Source organism: Sorex araneus, chromosome 2 (genome assembly GCF_027595985.1).
Source record: "Sorex araneus isolate mSorAra2 chromosome 2, mSorAra2.pri, whole genome shotgun sequence".
Classification (NCBI taxonomy): Eukaryota; Metazoa; Chordata; class Mammalia; order Eulipotyphla; family Soricidae; genus Sorex; species Sorex araneus.
Window position 1 is genome coordinate 15,538,619 of NC_073303.1, and position 25,566 is coordinate 15,564,184.

General features: G+C 43.5%; 1 protein-coding gene across 1 annotated transcript; it reads left to right on the top strand.

Moving 5' to 3' along the window:
* Positions 1 to 1,612: 1,612 nt before the first annotated feature.
* On the top strand, positions 1,613 to 19,586 carry NRSN1 (neurensin 1). Its single transcript, XM_055127083.1, has 4 exons — positions 1,613 to 1,789; positions 3,584 to 3,648; positions 8,860 to 9,056; positions 17,941 to 19,586. The coding sequence occupies exons 3-4, from the start codon at positions 8,868 to 8,870 to the stop codon at positions 18,337 to 18,339; spliced, it is 588 nt and encodes a 195-aa protein (XP_054983058.1). The 5' UTR covers positions 1,613 to 1,789; positions 3,584 to 3,648; positions 8,860 to 8,867; the 3' UTR covers positions 18,340 to 19,586.
* Positions 19,587 to 25,566: the final 5,980 nt, after the last annotated feature.

The window sequence follows — 25,566 nt, forward strand, 5'->3', positions numbered from 1 at the left end:
GATTCCTAGAGATCGTCCAGGACAGGACAACAGCCACAGTGCAATCGTAGAGTTACTCAATAAACATGCAGCAGACCCATTGCAACCTATGAGAAAGCAAGATGAGTAGCAAGGTGCCAAAATTTATTAACGGTACACTTATATGAAGACTAGGATAAGAGAAAAAGAAATGTGACCCTCCTCCCTCCCAGAAGCTTTGATAGTGCAAATTAAAAAAAAAAATAGTATTGAACCAGGCTCAAGAGTTTTTGTGAATCTGAAGAAAAAGAAGGCAAACTGTTCTCATCTTTACCCTTTCTTTTTTTTCAAATAATTTTCTCAACATTTGCTTTGGTCTTTTCCAGTTGTTCCTGTCTGGTTTGAAGCAGAATATTATACTTACTATTTATATTAAATAATAAGTATACTTATTATACTTGCATTAATTTGAAGGGGGGAGAGAAACTGGAGACATTGGTGCTGGGAAATTATACTGGCGGAGGGATGGGTGTCAGAATACTGTATGATTGAACCCCAATCATGGACAGTTTTGTAATGCTCCATCTCATGGTGATTCAATCACTGTAGCACTGTCATCCCGTTGCTCATCGATTTGCTCCAGCGGGCACCAGTAATGTGTCCACTGTGAGACTTGTTGCTACTGTGTTTGGCAGATCAAATACATCACAGGGAGTTTGCCAGGCTCTGCCATGCGGGCGGAGTACTCTCGGTGGCTTGCTGGGCTCTTAGCAAATTATTGCTAACAAACAGTATTATACAAATTATTAAGGGCCAGCCACGGGGGCAGGCTTAAGGTTGGGAAAATTGGAGAAAATGGTGACAACGGTGGAAGAAAAGTGGAGGGACGGTGTCATGGGGGTGGGACTGGCGCTGGGAGATAAACAAGTAAAGCCAGCCTGCCACGCCAGAGACACGTGCTGACCCAGTCTGGCCTCGCCTCATGCTGGGGTGGGGTCCTTGGGGGCCGTGTCCGCATCTGGAAAGAGGTGAGGACTCAGACCACCAGGGATGAGCTCCATAAAAATGTAGAAACTGGGGCTGGAGCAATAGCACTGCGGGTAGGAGGTTTGCCTTGCACGCGGCCGACCGGGGTTCGATTCCCAGCATCCCATATGGTCCGCTGAGCACCGCCAGGAGTGATTCCTGAGTGCAAAGCCAGGAGTAAGCCCTGTGCATTGCCGGGTTTGACTCTCCTCCCCCACTAAAAAAAGCAGAAACTACTCAATGCAGACACTTCGTTTCAAGGAACACATGCCAGAGGGAAAAACTGAAGGCTACTTTCAAAAAGAAACATGTTTCCTGGAAGGCAATAAAATTTTTTTTAAATGTTTTTTAATTAAAATAAATTTTAAAAACCGCTCTGTTGATGAGGTTGCAAAGACCCGATGGGGATGCGTCGGGCTCTTTAGAAAACAGGGGGCGAGGTAGCCTGTCAGACAGGCCGGGTCGCCCTAGCCGGTGCAGGGAGGCTCTGCAGGGCGGGGGCGGTACCTGTCACCCTCTGGGCTGGCGCCAGCGGCTCCGGCCCCGCCCTCTCGCCCGGGCCCGCGCAGCGCGCGCACGTGGCCGCTTGGCGGCGGCGGGGGCGCGCGGGCCTGGGCTGCGCGGGCGCGCGGCCGCCGGGCTGTCAATCCCGCGCAGGTTGAGCTCGGCGGCGGGAGCAGCGGCGGCGGCGGCGGCGGCGGCGGCGCGGCGGCGGCGGCGGCGGCAGAGGCGATGGGACCCCGGCGAGAGATCTGCGGCTAGCCGGCTGCACTTGCTCCACGGGTCGGGCCATCAGAGGGGCCAGGTAACGCCTGCAGAGCCGGGGGCGCGGCTCCCTGAGCGCCACTCGCCCTGTTCCAGGTCCCCCTCGCCTCCCTTCTCTTCCCTTCCTCTCTCTAAACACCAAATATTCACACTCTTACACACACACACACACACACGCACGCACACACACACACACACACACACACACGCACACACACAGCATCACTCGTCCAGGGATGCTTCCTGGCGTGCACGAATCTCTGCAAAAATCCACGCATGGAAAAATCCGTGGAGACATCCCCGTTAGGGGCAAGCAACTCTGTGCTTGGGCGACTTGGGGGTTCGCGTTATGTAAGAGCCAGGGGCGGTGGATCGGAACAGCTTGAAGAGTTTCTTTGCTTGCCAGAGCAGGAAAGTTGTCTCTGGGTACGAGAAAATGAATGGACATATGTATCTGGAGTTTGCAAAACAGGGAAAAATTAATTAGCTTTGATTTCTTCTGCAGGCTGAATTTAACCCCCACCTGCCCTTCCTACTCGCTTGCCTTGTTAAAGGTGTTGGAGGGCTGCAGGAGGCTCTACCTGCGTTGTGCAGAAACGCAGAAACGGTGGGCCTCGGGCCCGGAGTGATGACCTCCGAGAGAACAGCTGGACTTAAAACAGCTGGAGCTGGTTGAGTTGGATTTTGGCTCAGGCGCAGAAATGTGTTTTCCAAGGTCTCTTGGGCTCCTACTCAGGCCCGCTTTTGGTGCAGGGCAGGGTAGAGCCGATTCCTACCAAGAAAAGGAGAAGGTGACAGAGAAAATGAAGGGAAATTTAATTGCAGAGACTGGTGGTGGTGACAGGGCTGAGGAGGTTGATAGTGAAATGTTTTCTTTTGCTCATCCATGTTCATGATCCCCAAACAGTGTTTGCTTCTTTCCCCAAATATGCTTATACACACAGAATAAAACTGGGAGGAGAGGAGCAAGGAAATAAATAAGCCTTGAAGGTGTGGTTATGGTCAGTGTAGACCAGAAAAAAATGCTGGAAATAGTTGGGCAGGTCTCAACTCAGCTTACTCAGCTCAAATCTCCGAGGTTCTCCTGCAAATGGATGGAATTCTTACGGCCCCCTTGAAAAATAGGCATTATTTTATGGCATTTTATTTTATTTTGCAAAACTAGAGTACTGTAGGAAACCAACGGCTTGATAGCAGGCAATGGCTTTTAAATTAAATCTTGCATGGGCACCTGTTTTTTCTTAAGCAGAAGGAAAGTTAAATGATCCTGATAGGAAGAAAATGAACATGGAAGTAAAAATCAACCTTCCAGGAGTGATCCCTGAATGTAGAGGAGCCAGAAGTAAAAAACCAATACATTAAAAAATATATATTTTTTTTCAAATGCATGTAAGCAGATCAAAAATATGCAAAGATCATAAAATTCAAGTGTTTACAATGTCATCAGTAGCAAACAGAGCAATCCTTGAGCGCCAATGAAGTGAATAATCTGTGCTTTAGAGTTTATAAAATACAAATGTTTCTGTATCTTTGACCACTAGAACCTAAACAATCAAAGTGAGAATAGCATTTGTATAGGATGGTATAATTTGTGCAAAGTCCTTTTCATGTATGCCATCTGATTTGCGCTCTGTACTCTCCTGAGAACTCATTAAAAACTTATAAAATGTTGTACTTCGGTTTCAAATGTTATCTCTGATCTGGAACAAGGAGTCTTTCTCGGTTTTCTGGTCAACATTAAAATAATTCTTAACAAGTCCTAAGAAAAACTGATGAAATTTAGCTTGTTAACTAGAGGAAATGCTGCAGAGATTTTTTTTTTTTCCTTCAATAGGATTGGAAAATGTGCCATTGAAAAGGAAGGCCCAGGTGCAAACAGCAAGGAGGAGAACATCTAAGGTAAGAGCCAAATCATACCACCTAAAAACCAAAGCAACCTGTGGTTTGCACATAAAGAAAAGATTTAAGGAAAATATGAGTGACTTTCATATTCTCATGTTTGTGTGGACTGTACATGCATTACTAACTATATGGTCATGATAGTTTAAAGTAATTGTTTATCATTGCTCCCTTTTCAATTTAGGAAAGTGGCTGCCTAGCTGCTAATTAACAGGATGTAAAGGAGCATTTAATATGGAGTCACAATCTCTCTCGTGCTCCAGGAAAAAAAAAATCTCTGAAATAAGCTATTGGTAGAAACACATTTTCATATTTTAAGGTCATACTTACATAATTTCAGAATACCTAATTTCAAAGTGAAGAGACAGCCCTCAGGCTTCCAGGCCTTCCTGCGTCCACTCAGAGTCTTTAATGTGACTTGACCTTTTGGTTTGGTGTTGGCTAAGGGCCTGAAGGGATGGGTGACTAAACCTTGGCCTGCTGACCCTCTGGAGAGTGCTCTGAGAGAGAGTGATGGGACCTTCACTCAGAACGATGCTATGGCAGAGAAAATCAGTGCAAAAATATTGAATAATATTTCAAAGAGAATAAACATAACAGAACCTGTGCTTAGCTTCACAAGTGACTCACACCTACAGCCAGGGGAAAAAACACTCATCTTTTTTGTTTTTTGTGCCTCATATTTCTGCCTCTCTCCTCTCAAGAAGACCAGGAGAAAAAATAATATCATCAGTGTTCTTGGAGTTACGTGAGGCAGAAAAACTTAACTTCTGTTTTCATAGCTATGAACATTTTTCAAGTGAGATAAATAGTAACTACATTAGGCTGAAAATTAAATTTCCAACAAATGGCTACTATAATGTATTATTACACATAGAGCTCATAATAGCACATAAATGAATTTCATTGCATAATATGACGATTGTTCAAGGGAGTCTAAGCAATTGTATTACCTCCCTCCGCTCCCCGACTGCAAATACTTGGTTTCGGTGCCTGTTTTGTTGCACTCATTGCTTCGTGAGCATTTCTCCTTTTAAGAGGCTTCTTCAGCAGACTGGGCATATTTGAAGCCATTGTCTCACATGATCTAGAGCAGAATTTGGCCTTTCAAGTATCAAAACAGGACCTGGAGACATAGTACAGCAAGGAAGGTGCTTGCTTTGCACAGGGCCGACCCAGGTTCAATCCCAGAACACCCCATATGGTCTCCTGAGCACCGCCAGGAATGATCCCTGAGGGTGGAGCCAGGATAATCCCTGTCACTGCTGGGTATGACATGCATGCATACATACATACATACATACATACATACATACATACATACATATACACATACATAAATAAAATTAACAAAACCAAAATAAAATAGTAATGAAATGAATGATTACCTAAGCTATCACCCTCATTAACACAGGTGAAACTGTACCAAAAGATTCAAAGTGCGTGAGGTGAAGATGATGGACCTGAGATGCCCGTGTCTTCCAGAGTCTTGTAGTCTACTCTGCACACGGTCTGGAAGCCCCTAAACAAAAAAGCCACAGGACAGAGCAGCAAACCAGATCAAGGGAACAGAGTGGGAGACAAGAAGTATTTAATAGGCTGACTGTAGTAAGCCTCTCAGAAGAATCTAGAATGAGTTCAGATATTCTCCATCCATGGGTCTTTGGGGTTCGATAGGCGCGCTGTAAAGAACTGAACCCTTGGTGCATAACTGCACCCCCAAGGGAAGCTGGTAAATAAAAGAAGCAACAATGCAGGTCACTCTTCATCTCTCAGCATGTAGAATGCCTTTCTGGGAAACTGAAAACAACTCCCCTTTCAGACGTCTGACCAAATTCCCAGACACACATGTGGCTTCTGCTCAGTCGTGCTGGCCACACTGGAAACCAGAAGGCCACAACTCCAGGGGAGTGTCCACAAAATGAGCAGCATGTGGCTCAACTCCATACAATCCCGGGTGGGCTGCACTCGCCTTATACACCATAGCCCGGAATCGATCCCCCAAACCATCTGAACAGCGCTGGACGTGGCCCCCAAACCAACAAAAGTACAATACAAGTATTTTCACTTATATCCCTTGTCCCTCTTAACACACTCCCTAGAATGTTAAGGATTACTCTTTTTTTGGGGGGGGTTGGGGTGGGGGGGAGTGTCCTCCTGAATTAGACTCCAGACAGAAGTCACAAATTTAACGTGACTGTTTTGGTTGCTACCCTGGCTATTCAAATGCCAAGATTAGGATTCTGACAGAATCTTACTCATCAAGTAAAAGCTAAGATAGCCTTTAAAAAAGGAAAAGAAAAGATGAAACCAAGCCCTTTGACCTACCTCCTATTTCTTCTCAACCCTAGTTTATTAGAAATAATTGGCAGATTTTAAAGAAACTATAAAGTGGCCTCAGCCAACCAAGTAGATTCCAAATAGCTGCAAATGTTTTCTCATGAGTACATGGATCTAGGGAGACCTGGTACATGCAGAATACATGCAGAATGCAGGATGGTTCTCCTTTAGGGTTCAATTCCAACAAGATATATGTTTGGAAAGATCAATGAGATCTCTAAGGCCTTCAGGGACTATTTTTTAGGTGACATAGTTGATACCAGAAGTTACCTGTTAAACAAACTGTGTGCAGCCACTTGGTATACTTAATGCCAAGTAAGCCACCTAACTAGTAACTTCTATATGCCTTTAAACAGAAGCTTCACCAAGATGGCAGAGGGGAGAGGAATAAACAGGTGAACTAAAGGTCCCACAGGGGCATTGGTGAGGGGCAGGGGACATGCTGGTGGTGGGGGCTTAGTAACTATACATCAAGACCATAATCATAAACGCTATTGTGAGAATGTTACCTTAAATACAACAATTTAAAACATAGATCAATAAAGAAACAGAAGTTTTACAATACCAAACTATAAATAAAATAATACCGTATAATTAGGATTTGGAATAATCTGCTAATCAATTAAGGATAATGATAGAAGTGGAAAATTGGTAAACCCAGTTGTTTATGCAGCAAATATTATCAACTCATTCTGTAGAGTCACAGCCAATGACTCCTGGAAAGCTATCTGGAAGGAGTTGAAAATTATCTTGTCCAACCATCTTATGATGTTTGGGTGTTTTTGCTTTGTGTTGTACTTTTGTCTGGGGGTCACATCCAGCTGTGCTCAGGACTTATTCCTGGTTCTGCACTCAGGGATCACTCCTGGCAGAGCTCGGGGGACCAAGTGGGGTACCGGGAATGGAACCTGGGTTAGCTGCATCCAAATGCCCTTTCTGTTCTACCACCTCAACAGTTCCCCACCCTCTAACCTGAAGGATGAGGGCCCCGTGCTCGTTTGAGATGCTCTGACCAATATGTTTCAGATGGACAGCGAGAGGCTGCCCAGACTCTGTCCCTGAGCTTTGCACTCTTGGAATAGAAAGTAAGGCTCATGGTGATGCCGTTTCTGGGACAGATCTGCCATCACTAAAATCCATTCTGACTTGGAGTATGGCCTTTCCTCACTCAAGCTAAAAACACATTTGTTCGATGACACTTTCGATCTCTTTTCGGATTTTACCCATCTTGTGTTTAACAAAGTTGGACTACCAAGTCTCATCTTATAAAGCAGAAACACTTAGCCTAATGGGCTGGAAACAAGCTGTGCAGGGCGTGAGTACCATCCGTGACACGGTCCCGCTGCCTTGGAGCTCAGTCCTGAGAAAGAACACGCCACCATCACAGGAAAATAACTCTGACTTTTGCTATCAGGGAGGTGTTTTTTTTTTTTTAAGCTTCAGTCCTATTTTTTCCTTTTTTTCAATGCTAAAGTCTTAGCTGCTTTATAGAAAACCCAAAAAATGATACTTATATAAGTTTGTTCTATTTATGCAAGTTTATGATTCAGTCCATACTCCTGCTTAGTGGCTTGTCATCTCTCTTCGGCTCCCTGACTCACAGGATAAACTTTAGCAGATGATTTTTTTTCTATGCCTCAGTTTCTTCAGTGACAAAGCAGAATTAGTAATGCTAATCTCATCTCCCCTTCACTGAAGTTTTGTTAACATGTCAAATTTCAAAGAACTGCAATTCAAACAAAGTAGCTTGAAAATGACTCTACCTCTGTATAGAGATAAGTAATCAGGTCTTATTAATCATCTGCTTAAGATAATACTAAATGAAATCACATCTGGGTATTGGCACAGGAAGTTTTAGAAAGATTTTTTCCAGAAAAATCACATTAGATGAGAAATAGGAAAACTTTAATTCAAAAGGAATATATTACTCTCCGGTTTATCAGAGCGTTTTTCACAGAGTTTGAAATAATGTTAGTGCTCATCAACACATTACAGAAGATGATATGATAGGGTAAGTTTATATATATGAATTTATGTATTATATATGTTTTTAGTATTCATTTATGTACATATATGTATATATATTGTGTGTACTGTTCAGTTATAATAAAAAGATTAACTCCTGCCATTTGCAATAATATGAACTGATCTACAGAGTATTCGTCTAGATAAAACAGAAATGAACTTTTAGATCATAAGATTAAATTAACAATTACCAGAAGGGGATGAGCAAAATCAAGTAAAAGGGAGTAGTTCTATACTGAAGCATGAAAATAGTTTTATTAGTGGTGAATTAAATGTACTTATTTAGTATATATATTTATAATATAGTATATAATGTGAATGTATGATGCTCTACACCTGAAGTCTATATGAGGCCATATGTCAATGTTACTTTTATTAGACAAAGCAAGGAAGGTCATTATTTGTGTCTTTTTGCTTAAGAAAAGAGTTCACAGGGCCTTAGAAATAGGACAGGGGTTAGACACCTGCCTTGCATGCGGCTAAAAGGGTTCAAACCCCAGCACCACCTCTGGTCTCTGTGTACTACCCATTTATGACCCAAACTACCAAAAAAAAAAAAATGAAAAGACTTCAAATAGGCCAGCATTACTTGGACTGGTTCTTTTTTTTTTTTTTTGCTTTTTGGGTCATACCCGGCTGTGCACAGGGGTTACTCCTGGATCTGCACTCAGGAATTACTCCTGACGGTGCTCAGGGGACCATATGGGATGCTGGAAATCGAACCCGGGTCAGCCGCATGCAAGGCAAACACCCTACCCACTGTGCTATCACTCCAGCCCCTTGGACTGGTTCTTACCCTCCTGAAATCAGAGCCCGGGTACTTAGATGTGGACGCTGTCATTCCAGCTGGGAGGATGAGATCTTGCAGCCATGTCTGTGGGTCCAAACAAGTGCAGGCAGCTACAGAGGGCAGCTACCAGCGCTACGGAGTCCGGTCCTACCTGCACCAGTTTTATGAGGACTGCACCACCTCCATCTGGGAGTATGAGGATGATTTCCAGATCCAGAGATCACCTAACAGGTGGAGCTCCGTATTCTGGAAGGTAAGTCAAGAAACCTGCACTTAACTCGGGATGTGGAAGAGCTTCTGGATAGGGCAAATACTGCCTGGGAGCAGTAGCTGTGAGGTTTGGCATTCTGAGTGTATCTCACCCCTAGCAATATTTAGTTTAGCTGTCTTCCCAGTCGTAGGAAGACTATAAACCTGACAGTAAAGAAAGCCTCTTGGGGCTGGAGCAATAGCGCAGCAGGTAGGGCATTTGCCTTGCATTCAGCCAACCCGGGTTCGATTCCCAGCATCCCATATGGTCCCCCGAGCACCGCCAGGAGTAATTCCTGAGTGCATAAGCCAGGAGTAATCCCTTTGCATCACCAGGTGTGACCCAAGAAGAAAAAAAAACAAAAGAAGAAAGCCTCTCAACACAGCACCATTGTCTATTTCAGGTTAATCCATAATCAGTGTTGGCTGTCAATAATTGTCATTCTTGTCACTGTTTTTGGTATGCACTCCGCTCACCAACTGTGACTCATGCATAGGCAAAACATTATTTGCTTTTGGCCTCCCTGACAGTCTCGGGCCATGGTTTGACAGATTACTATTATTAAAAATTGGGGTCTTATCGATAGTAGGGTGGTTAGGGCACAAATGTAGCTCCTGACTCAGGTTCTATTCCCAGCACCACATTGCTGGGTGCAGCCTCGAATGCCCCCGAGCACCACCAAGATAAGCTTGAAGTCACCCAGTACCACAGGGGTATCCCTGGCATCATTGGACCCGAGCATCATTGCATCCAAGAGCACTTGCATTGAATCACAGGCCCAGCTAGTTAAGATATGCAAGTGGGGCCCCCTGGCCTATAAGCCTCTAGAGAACCTCCTGAGATTCCCCCCAAAATAAATTTAAATTTAAAACTGGGAGAGAGTTCATGGAAAAACATAATGCTTAGAATACCAGCTCATCATTCACGAGAATCAATAGCATGGAGCTGCATCTCAGGTTCTGCAAATAAAGAAATCTTATTCTGCAATTTACTCAGCCACTCAACATGTAATTAGGGAGCAACTATCCTGTGTCCCAAGGTCCCAAAATGCCAGAGATTGAAGTGGCCAAAAGGAGAAAGAAAATATCGCCCTCATGGAACTTAGTGTGTGTCACGAATGACAGACCGTAAACAAACAACAACCTACAGTGTCTCACAGTGACAAGTGCCATGAAGACATCTGACAGGATAAAAAGATCAGGAGTGACGGAGGCCTGGCATTGAGAGGGGCTGATGGTAGAAACCTAGAGGCAGTGACATTTGAACAAATGACAGGATGAGCTGAGGTCGCAGATCAGAAAGCTAGTCTTTCTGACGGTCATTCTAGGCTGAGAGATTTGCGAGACCAAAGGTCTGAAATGGGAGCAAGTTGTGTTTGAAAATGAGCCAGAGTTCCAGTTTGGCCAGAGGGAAGTCAGAGGGAGCGAGGAGGGCGCTGTCTTCAGAAGGATGACCCGGTGTTTGTAGAATCTTTAGATGGCAGTGAGGACATTTTCCTGGAGAGAAGTTGGCCCACCGTGAATACTGTAAGCCAAAAAGATGATCCAGCTAGCATTATAAAGGATGATCATGAATACTTTATGAGAACTAGATCCTTTTGGATTTTGTATTTGTTTTTTATTGCATTTTGGGTTACACCCTGCAATGCTCAGGGGTTACTTCTGGCTCTGCACTCAGAAATCACTCCTGGTAGTGCATGGGGGACCATAGGGGATGCCAGGGATTGAACCCAGATCAGTCGCATTCAAGACACACGCGCTACCCATTGTACTATCACCCCAGGACTAGATCCTTTTAAAACGAGAACAAAAGCAGGTAGATTATTTAGGAAATGGTTAAAGTATCTAACAGACAGTTCTGATGCTGGTTTGGAGCTGGCTGATATTAGTGGAGCTACTGAGTAGTCAGCTACACCACAGTTTGAAAGCCAAGCTTTCAGGATTTGTGGATTAATTTAATTATCTGAGTAAGAAAGACAAGTCAGCCATGACGTGAAGACTTGCAGCCTGAGCTATCTAGTGAGTGGCATTATAATCCATCATGACAGCGCACTCTATGAGAGCAATAGAATAGACGGGGAATGGAGAGTTTTGTTGAGTTTTGTTTTGGCCACCTTGTACAGGTTCAGAGTCGTACAGGAGTAAAAGCTCATGCCTTGCATGCAACTGACCCCAGTTGGATCCCTGGCCCACTGTGGCTCCTGAGCATGTCCAGGTGGTGCCTAAGAAGCCCTTGAGCACTGCCCCATGGACTGTCACCACATGGACAGAGCAGACTTTGTCTTGAAGTGCCACCCTGGTTGGCCAAAAATCACCAGGAGGGGCCCCCTAACAGTGCGAGAGAGGTCACAAAATATATATTCAAAACTAATATATTTGCTTGATCTATTTGCTGTAGGTTGCAAACTATCAGCATATAAAATGAATAGAAAGCATGAGACTCAGTGAAATCCTAAGACATAGAATGGGGCTGTCTAACATTTGGAAATCAAAGATAAGCATTCAGAAGTGATCCCGGAAAAAAAAATATATACCCTTACATAATGCCTCAGGTCCCTTCAGCTAATAAGAATTCTGTCTTGGAGATTTGTGATTTTCCCCAACTTTCTCATAAGAGATCCAGAATTTTTTGATGATCATATTAATATAAACTTGAAATTGTTGGCATTGTAATGTTACAAGTGGCAATGTAGAACCATAATTATGAAGAAAATCCTATTGTCAGATTACATGGGTTCAAATCTCAGCTCTTCCATTTCATAGCTCCGTATCTTTGAAAAGGTTTACTTATCTAATTGCCTCTAATAATGACACATCAATTAGAAGAGCATGCAACGCATACATATCTATATGTATATTTACATGTAGATAGATACTAGTCATACATATACACGACTAGTCTGGCATATATATATACATATATATAGTACCAGAGAATATTAGGAAAATTAAAGAGGATAGTATTTATAAAGCACTGTAGCACTGTCGTAATATTGTTCATCGATTTGCTTGAGCAGTATCCGTAACGTCTCCATTGTGAGACTTGTTACTGTTTTTGGCATATTGAATACGCCACAGGTAGCTTGCCAGACTCTGCCGTGTGGGCGGGATACTCTCAGTAGCTTGCTAGGCTCTCCGAGAGGGACAGAGGAACCGAACCCAGGTCAGCTGCATGCAAGGCAAACGCCCTACCCACTGTGCTATCGCTCCAGTCCTAGTATTTATAAAGAGCCCAGAATAATATGTGGCACTCGCATTCAGTGCATGTTACTATTACCAGATGCCTTATGGGACAGTGAATGCTGAAATAGAAATAAAACTGAAAATATACTTTAAAATATTTTGTAACATAATTGTTAATGTGGATTGCTCAAAGCCCGTGTTAATTTAGAATTGGACTCGTGTCCCATGTTATGTATTATAATTATAGTTGGCCAAGTCAGATCCTTGCCCTGTATAAATGTTGTCTCCAATGAATGAATCCCTACTGGCCCGGACCAATGAAAGACAAAGCCAAGTTTGGCAGTTTGGCTCATCTTATACTCAGATATGTGGGTGGTTGCTTCCCAATGTGTCAAAAAACAAACATTTGCCTGACAGATCTATTGAGCCAGGTGTCTAATATGCCACTGGCATTCAAGATATTATAAATGTTTTCATGAAGATCACATGGGTATGTTATTTATGAATGTGAAAACTCACTAAAAATATATAAGCATAGATACATATTGTATGTACATATAGGTATGTGTAGAGATACCTGTGCTTTACACACACACACACACACACACACACACACACACACACATACACATAAAATGAAATCAACCAATACTGGTCGTTTCCAGTCTTTTTTGATGTATTCTATTCTCACTGGTGTGAGACAACCTCTCGTTATTATTTTGGTTTACATTTCTCTGATAATAAATGATGATGAATACTTTTCATATGCCTACCAGCATGTATATGTCTTCTTTGGGCGCAGTACCTCTTCATCTCTTTTCCCCAGTTTTGGTGAGATTATTTTTTTGTTGTTGTTGTTGAAGTTTATAAGTGTTTTATATATCTTGCATATTAACCCTTTACTTGATACCTTGGAGAACAACAACAAGTATTTAGAAGTCTGGCAAAGCAGAATACGAGTTGTTAAAGAGGTAGACAGAGCAACAGAAGTTGAGTCAAAGACAATCATTGGGGGTTACGGGAAGCGCAAGTGTCTGAGATTGATGACTTACAGATTATTTGAATAAGAAAATCACCTTGGAGCAGATGGTGAGGCCTCTGTGTGTGACCTTAGAGGGAAGAATTTTAGGAGCATTATGGCTGTTTTGGCCCTAAGAGTGGGACTGATTCCATGCGGTGACTAGAAAGAAATGCAGACACTATAATAAATTTTGAAGATGTCAGTGAATGTGTTTACATGTCATAAGGACGGTGTCCAACTGAGGGGCAATGGTTGGAGCAGATGACATCACTGGAGCTGTTTCAGAGCTCAGATCCTGCTAGGTAGGAGGGAGAGTGAGCAGCAGGCCTAGGGGTGATGAAGTAGGAGAACCAGTTGACCTCTAGATGCACTTCCTCTGAATTACCTCCGTCCCGGATAGCTCCTTTCACATTAAGCTCACCCAGAGTTTCCCTGTCATGCTTATTCTTGCTCTGGACAGTCATCATTGCCTCCGCACTGCAAGTCCAGCTGTGTTGCCATTGCTGCCAGCTTTGCACATTGGAGTAAGAGGTATTTTCAAGCCTCACTGATTCACAGAGATACAGCCAAAAGGATGTCGGTCAAAGTCATGAAATTCTCTGGCTTGGAAGCCTCCCCCACAGAATTTCTGGTCATCCAAGTTGTTCTTCCTGTCCATTCCTCCTTTCTGACATACAGGCCTAGATTCACCCTTCCTACAGTCAATGAGTCATCAGAAGTCCTTGTATCCAATGGTAGCGACTGTTTCTCATCATTGGTGTTGCTCTAATCTTGCAGCCTTGGGATGCTCTGATTTCCCTGGGGAAGAACCTCACCTGGAACAGTCCTTTTCTTCAGACAGGGCTGTTCTGCTCTCATAAACCCATAAATGGCCTCCATATTGCACCTCTTAATACAGCCCTTTCCCTTCAAACCAAAAAGTATCTCAACTCAGGACAGTATCCAGAGTTAATTTTTAATGATAGCATATAGCAACCCCCTCCCCCGCCACACACACACACACACACACAGAGTTTATTCCTACATGGTACCAGATTCCTGTAGATGCCCAGGTCTCATATTTGTGATTGCATCTTCATGCCCCTCATCCCTGATGTGTTGTTCTAGATGCATCTTTTGGAGATGCTCATTGGCATTGATGGCACTTGCAGAAACTCGGGGGTTGACTCTACAGTAGTCATGCTCCCTCCAACAGATCACAGGTTTCTCTCTGAACCCCTGATATAATTAGGACCTGGGGGAAGACTTGGGGAGTCCAGGCAACTTCTAGTTGTTGAAGGAAACAGGAGCTCTGCCATCTGCAAAGCACAGTTTGTGTTTTAACTTCTGACGGCTATTCCTAGAGTGAATTTTTAATCTACAAAGCACTGCTCAGATGAGGGGCAGAGCAACTCAGAGTCAATCACCTGGCCCCGGATGCAGCATCCTGGTGGCTTCAACCTCCTAGGAATTCTTATGGAGCCCAAGGTTAGAATGAGCACCTGTGGGGGTGGGGGGGGCAAAGGGGGGTGGAACAAGATAGAAGCAGAAGACAGCGCTGCTTGGCCTGGCTGTTCTTAAGTATCTCAGATAGTCAGTTGGATACATATGCTGTCCTCAATCTCTGAGGGTTGGTGCCAGTTCTTTAAAGAGGAGGTAACTTAGTGGCATGAAAGCATGTCGCCATGGATATTTAAGTTGGTTTACACATTTAGAATTTTCCAATGTGAGTCATTTCGAAAAAGTTATAGTTTGTTTTCAAAGGTAAATTTGTCACCATCTTAGAAAAATATAGAAAGCCTCCCAGCTGTTATATTTTTTTGCAATCCTGAAATACTTATTTCTTCTGTAGGATAGATTTTTTTCCAGAAAATATTGACTTTCTTCCATTTGTTTTTCAGTTCCTTTACAATATTACCTAAAGAAAACCTGCTCAAATATGGTGACTATTACTCTGCTCTCGCAGTAGTAATAGTCTGAGTAGTAGTAATAGTAGTAGTAATAGTAATAGGAGCAGTAATACATAAAACAGTAATTGCTGAAGTAGAAAAATTAATGTGTGAAGCTGGGCTTAGAGGTAACACAGAAATGTAGCAGGCAGCCAATCTCGATTAACAAAATATAAACATAGATGGTTAAATCTGTAGCAATACCTTAGTAATCTTTTAAACCAGGGCTTAATGTCTCCATGGTGAGACACAACAATCTTCACCAACTTTCTTCTAAGGAAATATTTTTAATTATTCTTTTAGCAAATTGTTTATAACAAGCAATATAAAATAAATTATTGAGGGCAATGGTGGTGCAATGGTGGTGGGATTGGGGTTGGAATACTGAATGTAACAAATCATCATGAAATTTGTTTAAAAAATAATAATAAGGGTCTGGAGCAATAGCACAGTGGGTAGGGCGTTTGCTTTGCATGCAGCCGACCCAGGTTCAATTCCCAGCATCCCGTGTGGTCCCCTGAACACCACCAGGAGTGATTCCTGAGTGCAAAGCCAGGAGTAACCCCTGTGCATCTCCAGGTGTTACCCAAAAAGAATAATAATAATAATAATAATAATAATAATAATTAGTTAATCAATTTTGTTTTTTAAAAAAGCTACACATACCTGGGTTAGCACCCAGTTCATACCACCTGATCATTTGGACCAAGATGTTGGTAAGGATTAAGTGAAAACATATGAAGCACTATGCCTCAGTCATAAAAGTTATTCAATAGTAAAAGACATTCAGTTCTTTTCTCACTGTTATGGTGACAGACTTGTGAATATACTTTCCTTTCAATATCCAAAGCTTCCTAATCAATACATGGTCCTGCAATTTAATAATAAATCAGCTAAGTTAATATACTCCAAATGTTCAAGATTAAGTGGCATTATACGTTGGTTATTTCACAAACCTCATATTTTTAACTAAAAATAATTACAAACTGGAGGAAATTTAAAATGTTTCAAAGTAAATATCAGTATTAACTGTTTTGTATTCAAACTGCCAAATGACTGTTGTAATGTTGTCTTGACAGCATAATTTTACAAGGGGTATGTTTCCAAGCAGGAGTCATAGTAATAGCTACTTATAATTATTTGGTTTTATTTACTCCTCACAACTTGGAACTATTTACTGTTATCAGTGATCACTTAAGAGATGGTGATGGGGGAATTAACAATGAGAATGTCTTGAATACTTTTTCTATATTTAAATTAGTTGTCACTTTAGTTTTATACTTATTTTAAATGAGCAGGTTTTCTTTATGATTCAAGTACTAGTTGGCAGTTTCTGGAATTCACAGCTCAGTTAGTTCGTTTTGAATTTCTGAACTTAAACCATTTCAGCTCCTTGTTGCACTACTTTTCAGTGCATGAGTCCAGGCACTTAGGTGTTCATCTGTTACTTTTTTTTTTTCATTGAATCACAGTGAGATAGAGCATTACAAAGTTGCTCATGGTTTCAGTCATACAATGTTCCCACACCCATCCCTCCACCAGTGTAATTTCCCAGCACCAGTGTCCCTAGTTTTCCTCCCACCCCTTCAAGCCACCCTTACCCCAGCTTGCCTCTATGCAACCACTTCTGTTCTCTCTTTTCTCTCTCTCTCTCTCTCTCTCTCTCTCTCTCTCTCTCTCTCTCTTTCTCTCTCCCCCTCCCTCTTTCTCTCTTATTTTTGGCATTATGGATTGCGATACATTATCTGTTACTCTTACACTTCTCACCAGCTACACAAGTACAGTCCAAGAAGTTACCAGTTGGGGGACTAAGAGCACTGGCCCAGGAGGTCAGACTTGTGGATTCTAGCCCTACCTCTGTACATTAATAGTGAGCCATCCAGAGGCCAGTAAGATGCCTTCCACGAGACTCCAGCTTCACTCCTGTCCATGAGCAATTTAGGGTTCCCTTCTCCCTTCTCCACTTCTTTGGAGGGAAATGTCGCAGACTGTCAATATCCTCCCATCATACCCCCAGCATTGCATCTTTCTGAGGAGCAAGCTGGGTTTACTCCTTACCCCTGCTGTACTCGGGTGCTACTCCTGGCTCTGTACGCAGGAGTGACCTCTGAGAATGCTCAGGGGACTATATGGGGTGCTGGGGATTCAAACCAGGGTCAGTGGGAAGAAGGCAAAGGTCTTGCCATCTATAAGATCTCTCTGGTCTTCAACTTTTTTTAATGAGAAAATAATGTTGACATCTTATATAAATTTGTGGTGACTGGGAAAATTCACTTTTCCCCTGGGGAAAAAAAAACAAGCTCAATCCAGAGGAATCAAGGAGAACTGAAGGTTTTTATTTTCCCCTATTCACTGTTAGATATAGCTACAAAGCCTTCATGATGAGTTTCAGTCGGATAATGTTCCAACACCTGTCCCTCCACCAGTGTACATTTCCCACCACCAATATCCCCTGTTTCCCTCCTGCCACTCCCCACCCAGCCTGCCTCTATGGTAGGTACCTCTCCTCTCTCTCTCCCTCTCTATCTCTCCCTTCTTCTCTCTCTCTCTCTCCCTTCCTCTCTCTCTCCCTCTCTATCTCTGTCTCTGTCTCTCACACACACTCACACACACACACACACACACACACACACTATAGTTTGCAATACAGATACTGAGAGGCCATCAGGTTTGGTCCCTCGCCTGCTTTCAGCATGCATCTCCCATCCAGAACTGAAGTTTTGCATCTTCTCTTGCTTTGCTGTTTTTTTCCCCAGGTCGGACTCATCTCCGGCTCGATCTTCGTGATGCTCGGATTGACTGTTCTGGCAGTGGGCTTTCTCGTGCCCCCCAAAATCGAAGCTTTTGGTGAGGCCGATTTTGTGGTGGTGGACACCCACGCCGTCCAGTTCAACAGCGCCCTGGACCTGTGCAAGCTAGCGGGAGCTGTTCTCTTCTGCGTCGGGGGCACGTCCATGGCGGGGTGCCTGCTCATGTCGGTATTTGCCAAAAGTTACTCCAAAGAAGAAAAATTCCTGCAGCAGAAGTTCAAGGAGCGCATCGCGGACGCGAAGGTGCACACCCAGCCGGTGACCAGAGCGCCGGGGCCGGGAGAAACGAAGATCCCCGTCACTTTGTCCAAAGTGCAAAATGTCCAGCCCGTATCGGCCACCTGAACCCTTCTCCAGCCCCACCTCCCTCTCTGATGCACACGCACGGTCCGCATGGCACGGGACAGGCTCGGACACAAGGACAGGGAAGGACCGGGGACTGCTGCATTGGGCATCTCACACTTGCCTGGTTGGGGTGGGGGGGTCGTGGAGGTCCGTGCCACACGTCCACCTGTGTGCACACACCTAGATGCTTGTAGGGGTGTTTCTGTATGTCCCCGGGAGCCCTCTGGAACTCTCTCATCCATTGTGACATAGTGTCTTTCTACGTAGTGTTGGAAAGTGCTCCCCGGTGTACACCAGCCTCCCGGTGGCTGCCATGATTTCTTTTCTGATCTAGTTTTGGTTCCTGATCTTTCCTGTGTGGTGCTGCCCCCCCCCACTCCTGTCTCTGTGTAAATAGTGTCATGTGTGTCCATAGAAAAAATTGAGCTCCCTGAATCAGACCCAAACATTTGTCTTTGAACCCTAACTTAAGGTGATGGTCTTAAGGTTGGGTCCAGAGGTAGCGGCGTTCTAAATCTCTTTGCTTTCTCCAGCTGGGTTCTTATTTAGAAAGCTAAATTCACATCTTTGGGATCCTAGAGAAGAGGGGACGAATAGGGGTATCTTGTTAGGCAGTGCTCCTGAGCACTGTACCAGAAGTCAAGAAATTGGACTTCCTTCTGCTACATAGCTGGATGGACCTGGGGGAAATCATTGACTTCCCACATGTCCATTTCTACAACTGCATAAAGAGGGTCTGACTGTGAAATCTGGACTTTTTTTTTTTTTTGCCCGTGTCATCGTATTTCCCCATGCCACCCCAGGATAGATACGGGTGGGGTCCTCGTGGCTCGCACCCCATGGGATTTTTTTTCAGGCCTAAACTCCTGAAAATCTGCCAAGTCAGCACCTCCCCATGACCCACCCTGATAGATATCCAACCCAGCAGTTTATAGATATAATGCTATCATATTTTTGTAAAGACAGAAGGAAGCCATTCTTCAATAGGAATGCCCCCCTCCCCCCAAAAAAAGTAGATAAAAACTTTCAAAAGGGGTTTTCTTTCTCAAATAAGAACACTTTTCTCAGCAAGGTGTTCACCTCATCCCTTTGCACTTTTATTTCATCTGTGGATTTAAATGAAGACAGAAGGAAACGAAAGATGTGACTGTGGTATTCCCTCTGAGTGGGTGCCCCTTCAAGTTCTGTCTTTTTGATTTCTCCTCTCCTCCCTTCACTGGATAAATAAAATATGTGAGCAAGCGGAACCAGAATTGCATTGTCATTCCTTCAGTGCGACTATTTTCTGGACATGTAATTTTCCATTCTGAGGCTGAATGAGCTCTGACGTTCCCCTGGCTAAATGAGAAAATAGATGAAGCAATTAGTGATCTCTTTGCACCCTGCTGACTTTGGCCTGTCCAGCATAAAACACAGAGCAAATCAGCATCCTCAACAAGGTGCATTCATTGCCCGGAGTTGGGAGAAACTGTTCCAGTTTCCTCCAGGTCTTACCTCCCCCTGGAAATACCATTTCCGTTGAGTCTTTGAAGCCCCAGTTAAGCTCCAATGCATCTTTCTAAGACACTGTCTTTGGAACTTTTCTGTGGCTGCACAGTCTGGCACCAGTATTGCATGACCAGGAACCTGGGGGTCCTGATGTGTACTTTTTTTTTTTTGCTTTTTGGGTCACACCTGGTGATACACAGGGGTTACTGCTGGCTCTGCACTCAGGAATTACTCCTGGCAGTGCTCAGGGGACCATATGGGATGCTGGGGATCGAACCCGGGTCGGCTGCATGCAAGGCAAACGCCCTACCCACTGTGCTATCGCTCCAGCCCCCTGATGTGTATTTTAAAAGTGTTTCAAAATTCTGGACTGGACCAATCTGAGCCAAGAGAATAGAGTGGAGTAGCTCCTCCTGAGATGGGCCGCCTCACCTTCCAAACCATAAGCCTCAGGCTAGCCTGTTTTAGCTTTTGCTAATCCCAGGGTCCTAAATTTTCAAGGGTAAGGAGGGATCGGCAGGTAAACATGGGAGAAGAGAGGGATGAAATTGGAAAAAAATAAAAAGCTTTGACATTGGTAACAGCCAGCCTCACTAGTTGATGCGCCCCAACAGAAAACATGCACCCCAACATGCTTGCGTCATATGAGCACTGAGGCAGCACCCTGGGCTGAACCAGTTCTGGAGAGTGGACCCTCCTGTCTCACTGGCCAAGTCCCTCCACAGGGCACTTACTTTGCTCAGAACAACCCTGGTTTGATTAACTGTCTTTGCCTTTCTAAGCCTTCCATGCTTTGAACCTGGTTCCAAAATTCAGAGTTACTTACAAATTTAACCTAATTAAAGAAGCATCATTTAATGCCAGCACCACCATCGCCTCTGCATCAAAGGGGGCTAACCAAAAGCTTGACCACCGAGCTACAACACCAGTTCCCCAGGTTATGAATTATTTCTCATTTAATCTAATCTCATTCCTGACTCTCTTAAAAGGAATGGTCTTCATGTATGTTCTTCAGCTCTGCTTCTATTTCGTCCATGCCACCTATTAAATGGGGTGCCTGGGAGTTTTAAATTTCAACAAGGTAGAGAGTCCCCCCTTTCATTCATTGCTTGACTTGCCATGGGCATAGCACCTCAAACCCCGTTTAAAAGACAATCCTTTGTATGTCCAAGACCTCCTGTGGTCTGACCCAGCTCCTGGCCCATGCCCCAGCACCCTACCTTGCCACTCTGTCTTCCAAATGTGCCCACGCCTTTAAGCTGTTATTATTGTACTCTCGCAGAAATAACCAGCTGACCATTCTCTGACTCTTGAATGCGTCATTCTAGGTCACATGAAAAAAATAATAGCAATAAAAAGAAGAGTTAATAGGCACTGAGTGGAAGGCAAAATTGAAACATTATTGAAAAGATGACTTGTCCAGGGACAGGCAGAAAGTGACCAAGTCAGGGTTCCCCTCATCTATGCCCCCTGGCTCCAAAGACTGCACTTTCATGGAATATACTCTCTGTCTCTAGAAATATCACCTCTCCACAGCTCTCTCCTCCCCTGCTCTGACTTAATGTCTCTTTATCAACATAGCCAGCTTCTGGACAAACACATTGTATTGCACTCATCTCTCTTTATTATAGTAATTTGTTTATACATCTGTTTCTTCCATTAGAGGCCAGACTATTAGCTGCTTGTGTACGGAAAGCACGTTGTAATGAGTGGTGAACCCTCAAAAACAAATACATAAAAGGTACGTGACACAGTTACATCATCATTTAAAACAATCACTGCATTTTTTTTACTTAGGTCCAGGCAGTGTGCTGGCAGTACGGAAAAGAAAAAGATGTTTGATGGAGGCTAATATCTTTGTATACCGTGTGTGTGTGTGTGTGTGTGTGTGTGTGTGTGAGAGAGAGAGAGAGAGAGAGAGAGAGAGAGAGAGAGAGAGAGAGGAGGGAAAAGAATTTTCTGGAATGAATTTGCAACTAAGAATATAGATATGGTTACTTCAAAGCAAAGCTCTACCCAACCTAACATTTGTCCTGGGGGAGACTATTCTAATGACTAAGTGACCTTTACACCATATAAAGGAAAAAAATGATATCCAACACCTTCAGCCAGTGTTGGATATCATTGGTTTGTCCTTTCTCCCTTGCCACAGAGCTTGGGCTTATCTGGTAATAATCTCTAAACAATTCTAGACTACATTGGTATGCCCTGCTCCCCTTGCCATTGGGAGCTTATGTTTATCAGTCACGCCCATCAAAGTGCTCCCGAGTCACTCCCATTCCTTTGTTTATCTGTAACCACTTCTACCAGTTTATCTGCTCTTCCTCTAATCAAACTCTGTTAATTTGTAAGGTCAGACCTTGCTAGGACAGTGTACTTGTATTGTAAGTTAATATTGTCTTTGTCCTCTCTTATGTCTTTTGAATAGTTTACTTTAAAACAGTATCCTTTTTGTATGGACAAAGAAAGACAGTTGTTAACATGCTTTGGTAACATGGGACTTAATTGGTTTCAAATATTATTCACTCCCGGGCATCTGCTTTCTGGACTTAAGCCTCAGTTGCCCTTACTTCCTAGCATCCCCAAAAGCAGGGTCCCGACAAGGGATGGGACGGACCCAGGGCAAGCGGTGAGTTATGTGCTACCCTGGCATCGAGATGGGCCTGGCCAAAGCGCCTAATGCTTAACTATATGTTAAGAGCTTAGTCATGGGCATGTCATGTCATGATCCAAAAGCAAGGACGAGACTAGGACCCTGCTAGGGCTAGGAAAGACTAATCTGGCCTGAGCACTGTAGTCTGAGATCGAGGTGACCCAAGGAGAGCAATTCTATAAGCTTAATGCATCTCTTGCTATGTCCATACAAAATGATTTATAATATGAATATTTATATGTTAGTTGGACAAAGAGAGGGGAAACACACCCATGGGATTCCGCTCTTGGGCGGGTGTCCTGCTGAAAGAGATTCTGTCCTAGTGAAAGCATCCCCTGAGGGATAGAACTTTACCCCCTATTAATTGTAACCACACCTATGTATAAGCCCTGGCCCCTGATGCAGGGGGATTTAAGGTGGCTGTATGAGGGGGCTGGGGGCGAGTTCCGAGGGAGATCCAGAGAAGGAGAATGAAGTAGCATGGGGGAGGAAGAAGCAGGAGGAGAATCAGAGGAGAATGGAGATGGAGATCGAATAAATTGTGATTGAGACCAACCATCTTGCCTCTGTTCCTTCCTTCACCTGCCTCGTCATCACCATCAACTTCCCCGGTGTGGTGTCACCTTTGCCCTTTTCTTTTTCTTTTTTGTGTTTTTACACAAGCCAGAATTCTGCTTGCTGACAAGGAGCAAGTCATACCTGATGATACCTGGTACAAATAATGGACAAACTCCACCTCTCTAGTCAACAAAGGTCGCAGCCACCCAAAATAAACTCCTTAACTATAGGACCACAGTAAGGATCATCAGACACCTGAGGCCAACCTGAAAGAGGATGGACGTCCATATGGACTCCATAGGAACATAGTATTTCAGAAACTAGAGGACAGTTTCCTTAAAGCAGTGCTCAGGGAGCCTAGGTCACGCCTGGTAATGCCTGAAGAACAAGGCCACGAAATTCAAGGCCACGGCCTGAGAATGTGCAGTCAAGAGACCTTAAAAGTTTCCCTGACGGCCTTTCCTTTCGGTGGCGGCGTGGCAACTGCCATCTTATGGAGCCCACTAACCGGAGGTACGAGCTTGCAGTGATGGGGCGCATGGGAGATCTCAGGATGGGGGGAGTTATTGGTGTGCTCCCCGCCCGGACGAGACCCCAAGCAGCCGCACACGAACAGCTCCTCCGCTCCTAAAAGACCATGATCTCAGAGGCCCACTAACTACTTTTGGCACCCAGCGGCTTCTTGCAGAAATGCCTCTAGACTGTAAACTAAGCTACGGCCCCATGCCGCCCCGGGAGAGGAAAGGTTTTTCTCCCTTGGCCTTTCTTTTCACGGCGGGTGGCGACCCTCATCTTATGGAGCCCACTAACCGGAGGTATGGGCTTGCAGTGACTCAACTTCTGGCAGAAATTTCACTGGACTTAATTACTAAAATACCAGAAATCTAAAACCTGAAAGACCTCGTATGCTCTTCATTCTCAGCCATGGAAAACAAATTATCAAATGATGCCTTTTCGGCAGGTCTGATTGTTGGGGGAAAAATTCCAAATAATAGTCGTGAGTTTTCTGTTGAAATATTGAATGTGATCAAAGCAAAGAGAGAGTAAAGTGAAAATCATCAGCCACACAGGCGGGGTGGGGGGGGGATGGGAGGTATACTGGGGTTCTTGGTGGTGGAACATGTGCACAGATGAAGGGATGGGTGTTTGATCTTTGTATGACTGAGATTTAAACCTGAAAGCTTTGTAACGTTTCTCATGGTGATTCAGTAAATAAAAAAGAAAAAAAATCTCTAAAAAAAAAAGTTTCCCTGGGCAGTACTGTGTAAGGAGGGACCTTTGGGGCTATACCAGATGAGGTGGTATATATGGTGAGGGCCATGCAGTGTCCATCTACTAGCTCAGGCTCCAGCTCTAGCTATCTCCCCAGTCCAAAGAAGGGTTTAGGGTTGTTTGGGGGAGTACAGGGGGAGCACAGGTTTGGGCTACAGCTATCTTATTCCTGGCTCTGTGCTCAGTGATCATTCCCAGCAGTGTTAGGAGTGAAATAATAAAAATAAATGAATAAATAAGAGCAGAAATCAATGATACTAGAATTATAATCATTTAAAGGGTCAATGAAACCAGGAATTTGTTTCCTGAAATCGTTAAAAAATTAACAAGACTAAGTCATTCTCACAAGGGGTTAAAAAGAGGAAAAAATGTAAATCATATCAGAAATGAAAGGGGATGAATTACAATTAATATGTTAGAAATACAAAAGATGATAAGAAAGTGCCATGTACAACTTTATCCTACTAAGCTCAAGAACCTGGAAGAAAGAAATGCATTTTTAGAATCATAAAGCCTCATAGACTAAATCAGGAAGGAACAAACAAAAAATAACTAAACAGAATAAAAGAGTAAGGAAATTGAAACAGTCATCAAAAATATTTCCAAGAACCAAAATCCCAGGTCAAGATGAGTTCACTAATGAATTTAACAAAACTTTAATGAAGATTTACTGATTATGCTTTTCATGCTCTTCCCAAATAGCAAAAGAACAAGAATTCTTCCCAACTTCTATGCAGCCACCATTACCATAATATCATAATTAAATATTTAGCATACCATTAAAATTTAGTTGTGACATTATTGATGAAGAAAATTTCTGGCCAATGTACCTGATGAGCATTAATGGATAGATCCTCAACAAAATCTTAATGAACTGAATCCCCATCAATATATCAAAATGATTATAAACCATAATCAAGGGGATATTTTTCAAGGATGCAAGGATGGTTCAATATTTGTAAATCAAATAAGGCAATAGACCATATCAACAAAATGTAAGACAAAAATCATATGATCACATCAATATATGTATAAACCCCTTTGACAATACTTAACTTCAAGTTTAAAAAACTTGATTTTTAAAAAGTTCCTCATCAGAGATGCAGATCAAAACAACCATGAGATACCACCTCACACCACAGAGACTGGCACACATCCAAAAGAACAAAAGCAACCGCTGTTGGAGAGGATGTGGGGAGAAAGGGACCCTTCTACACTGCTGGTGGGAATGCCGGCTAGTTCAGCCCTTTTGGAAA

Excerpts from the sequence above, each read along its gene's own strand:
- NRSN1 (XM_055127083.1), top strand. The coding sequence starts at position 8,868 with ATGAGATCTTGCAGCCATGTCTGTGGGTCCAAACAAGTGCAGGCAGCT. Across the intron at positions 9,057-17,940 it reads GGAGCTCCGTATTCTGGAAG|GTCGGACTCATCTCCGGCTC; the intron begins GTAAGTCAAGAA and ends TTTTTTCCCCAG.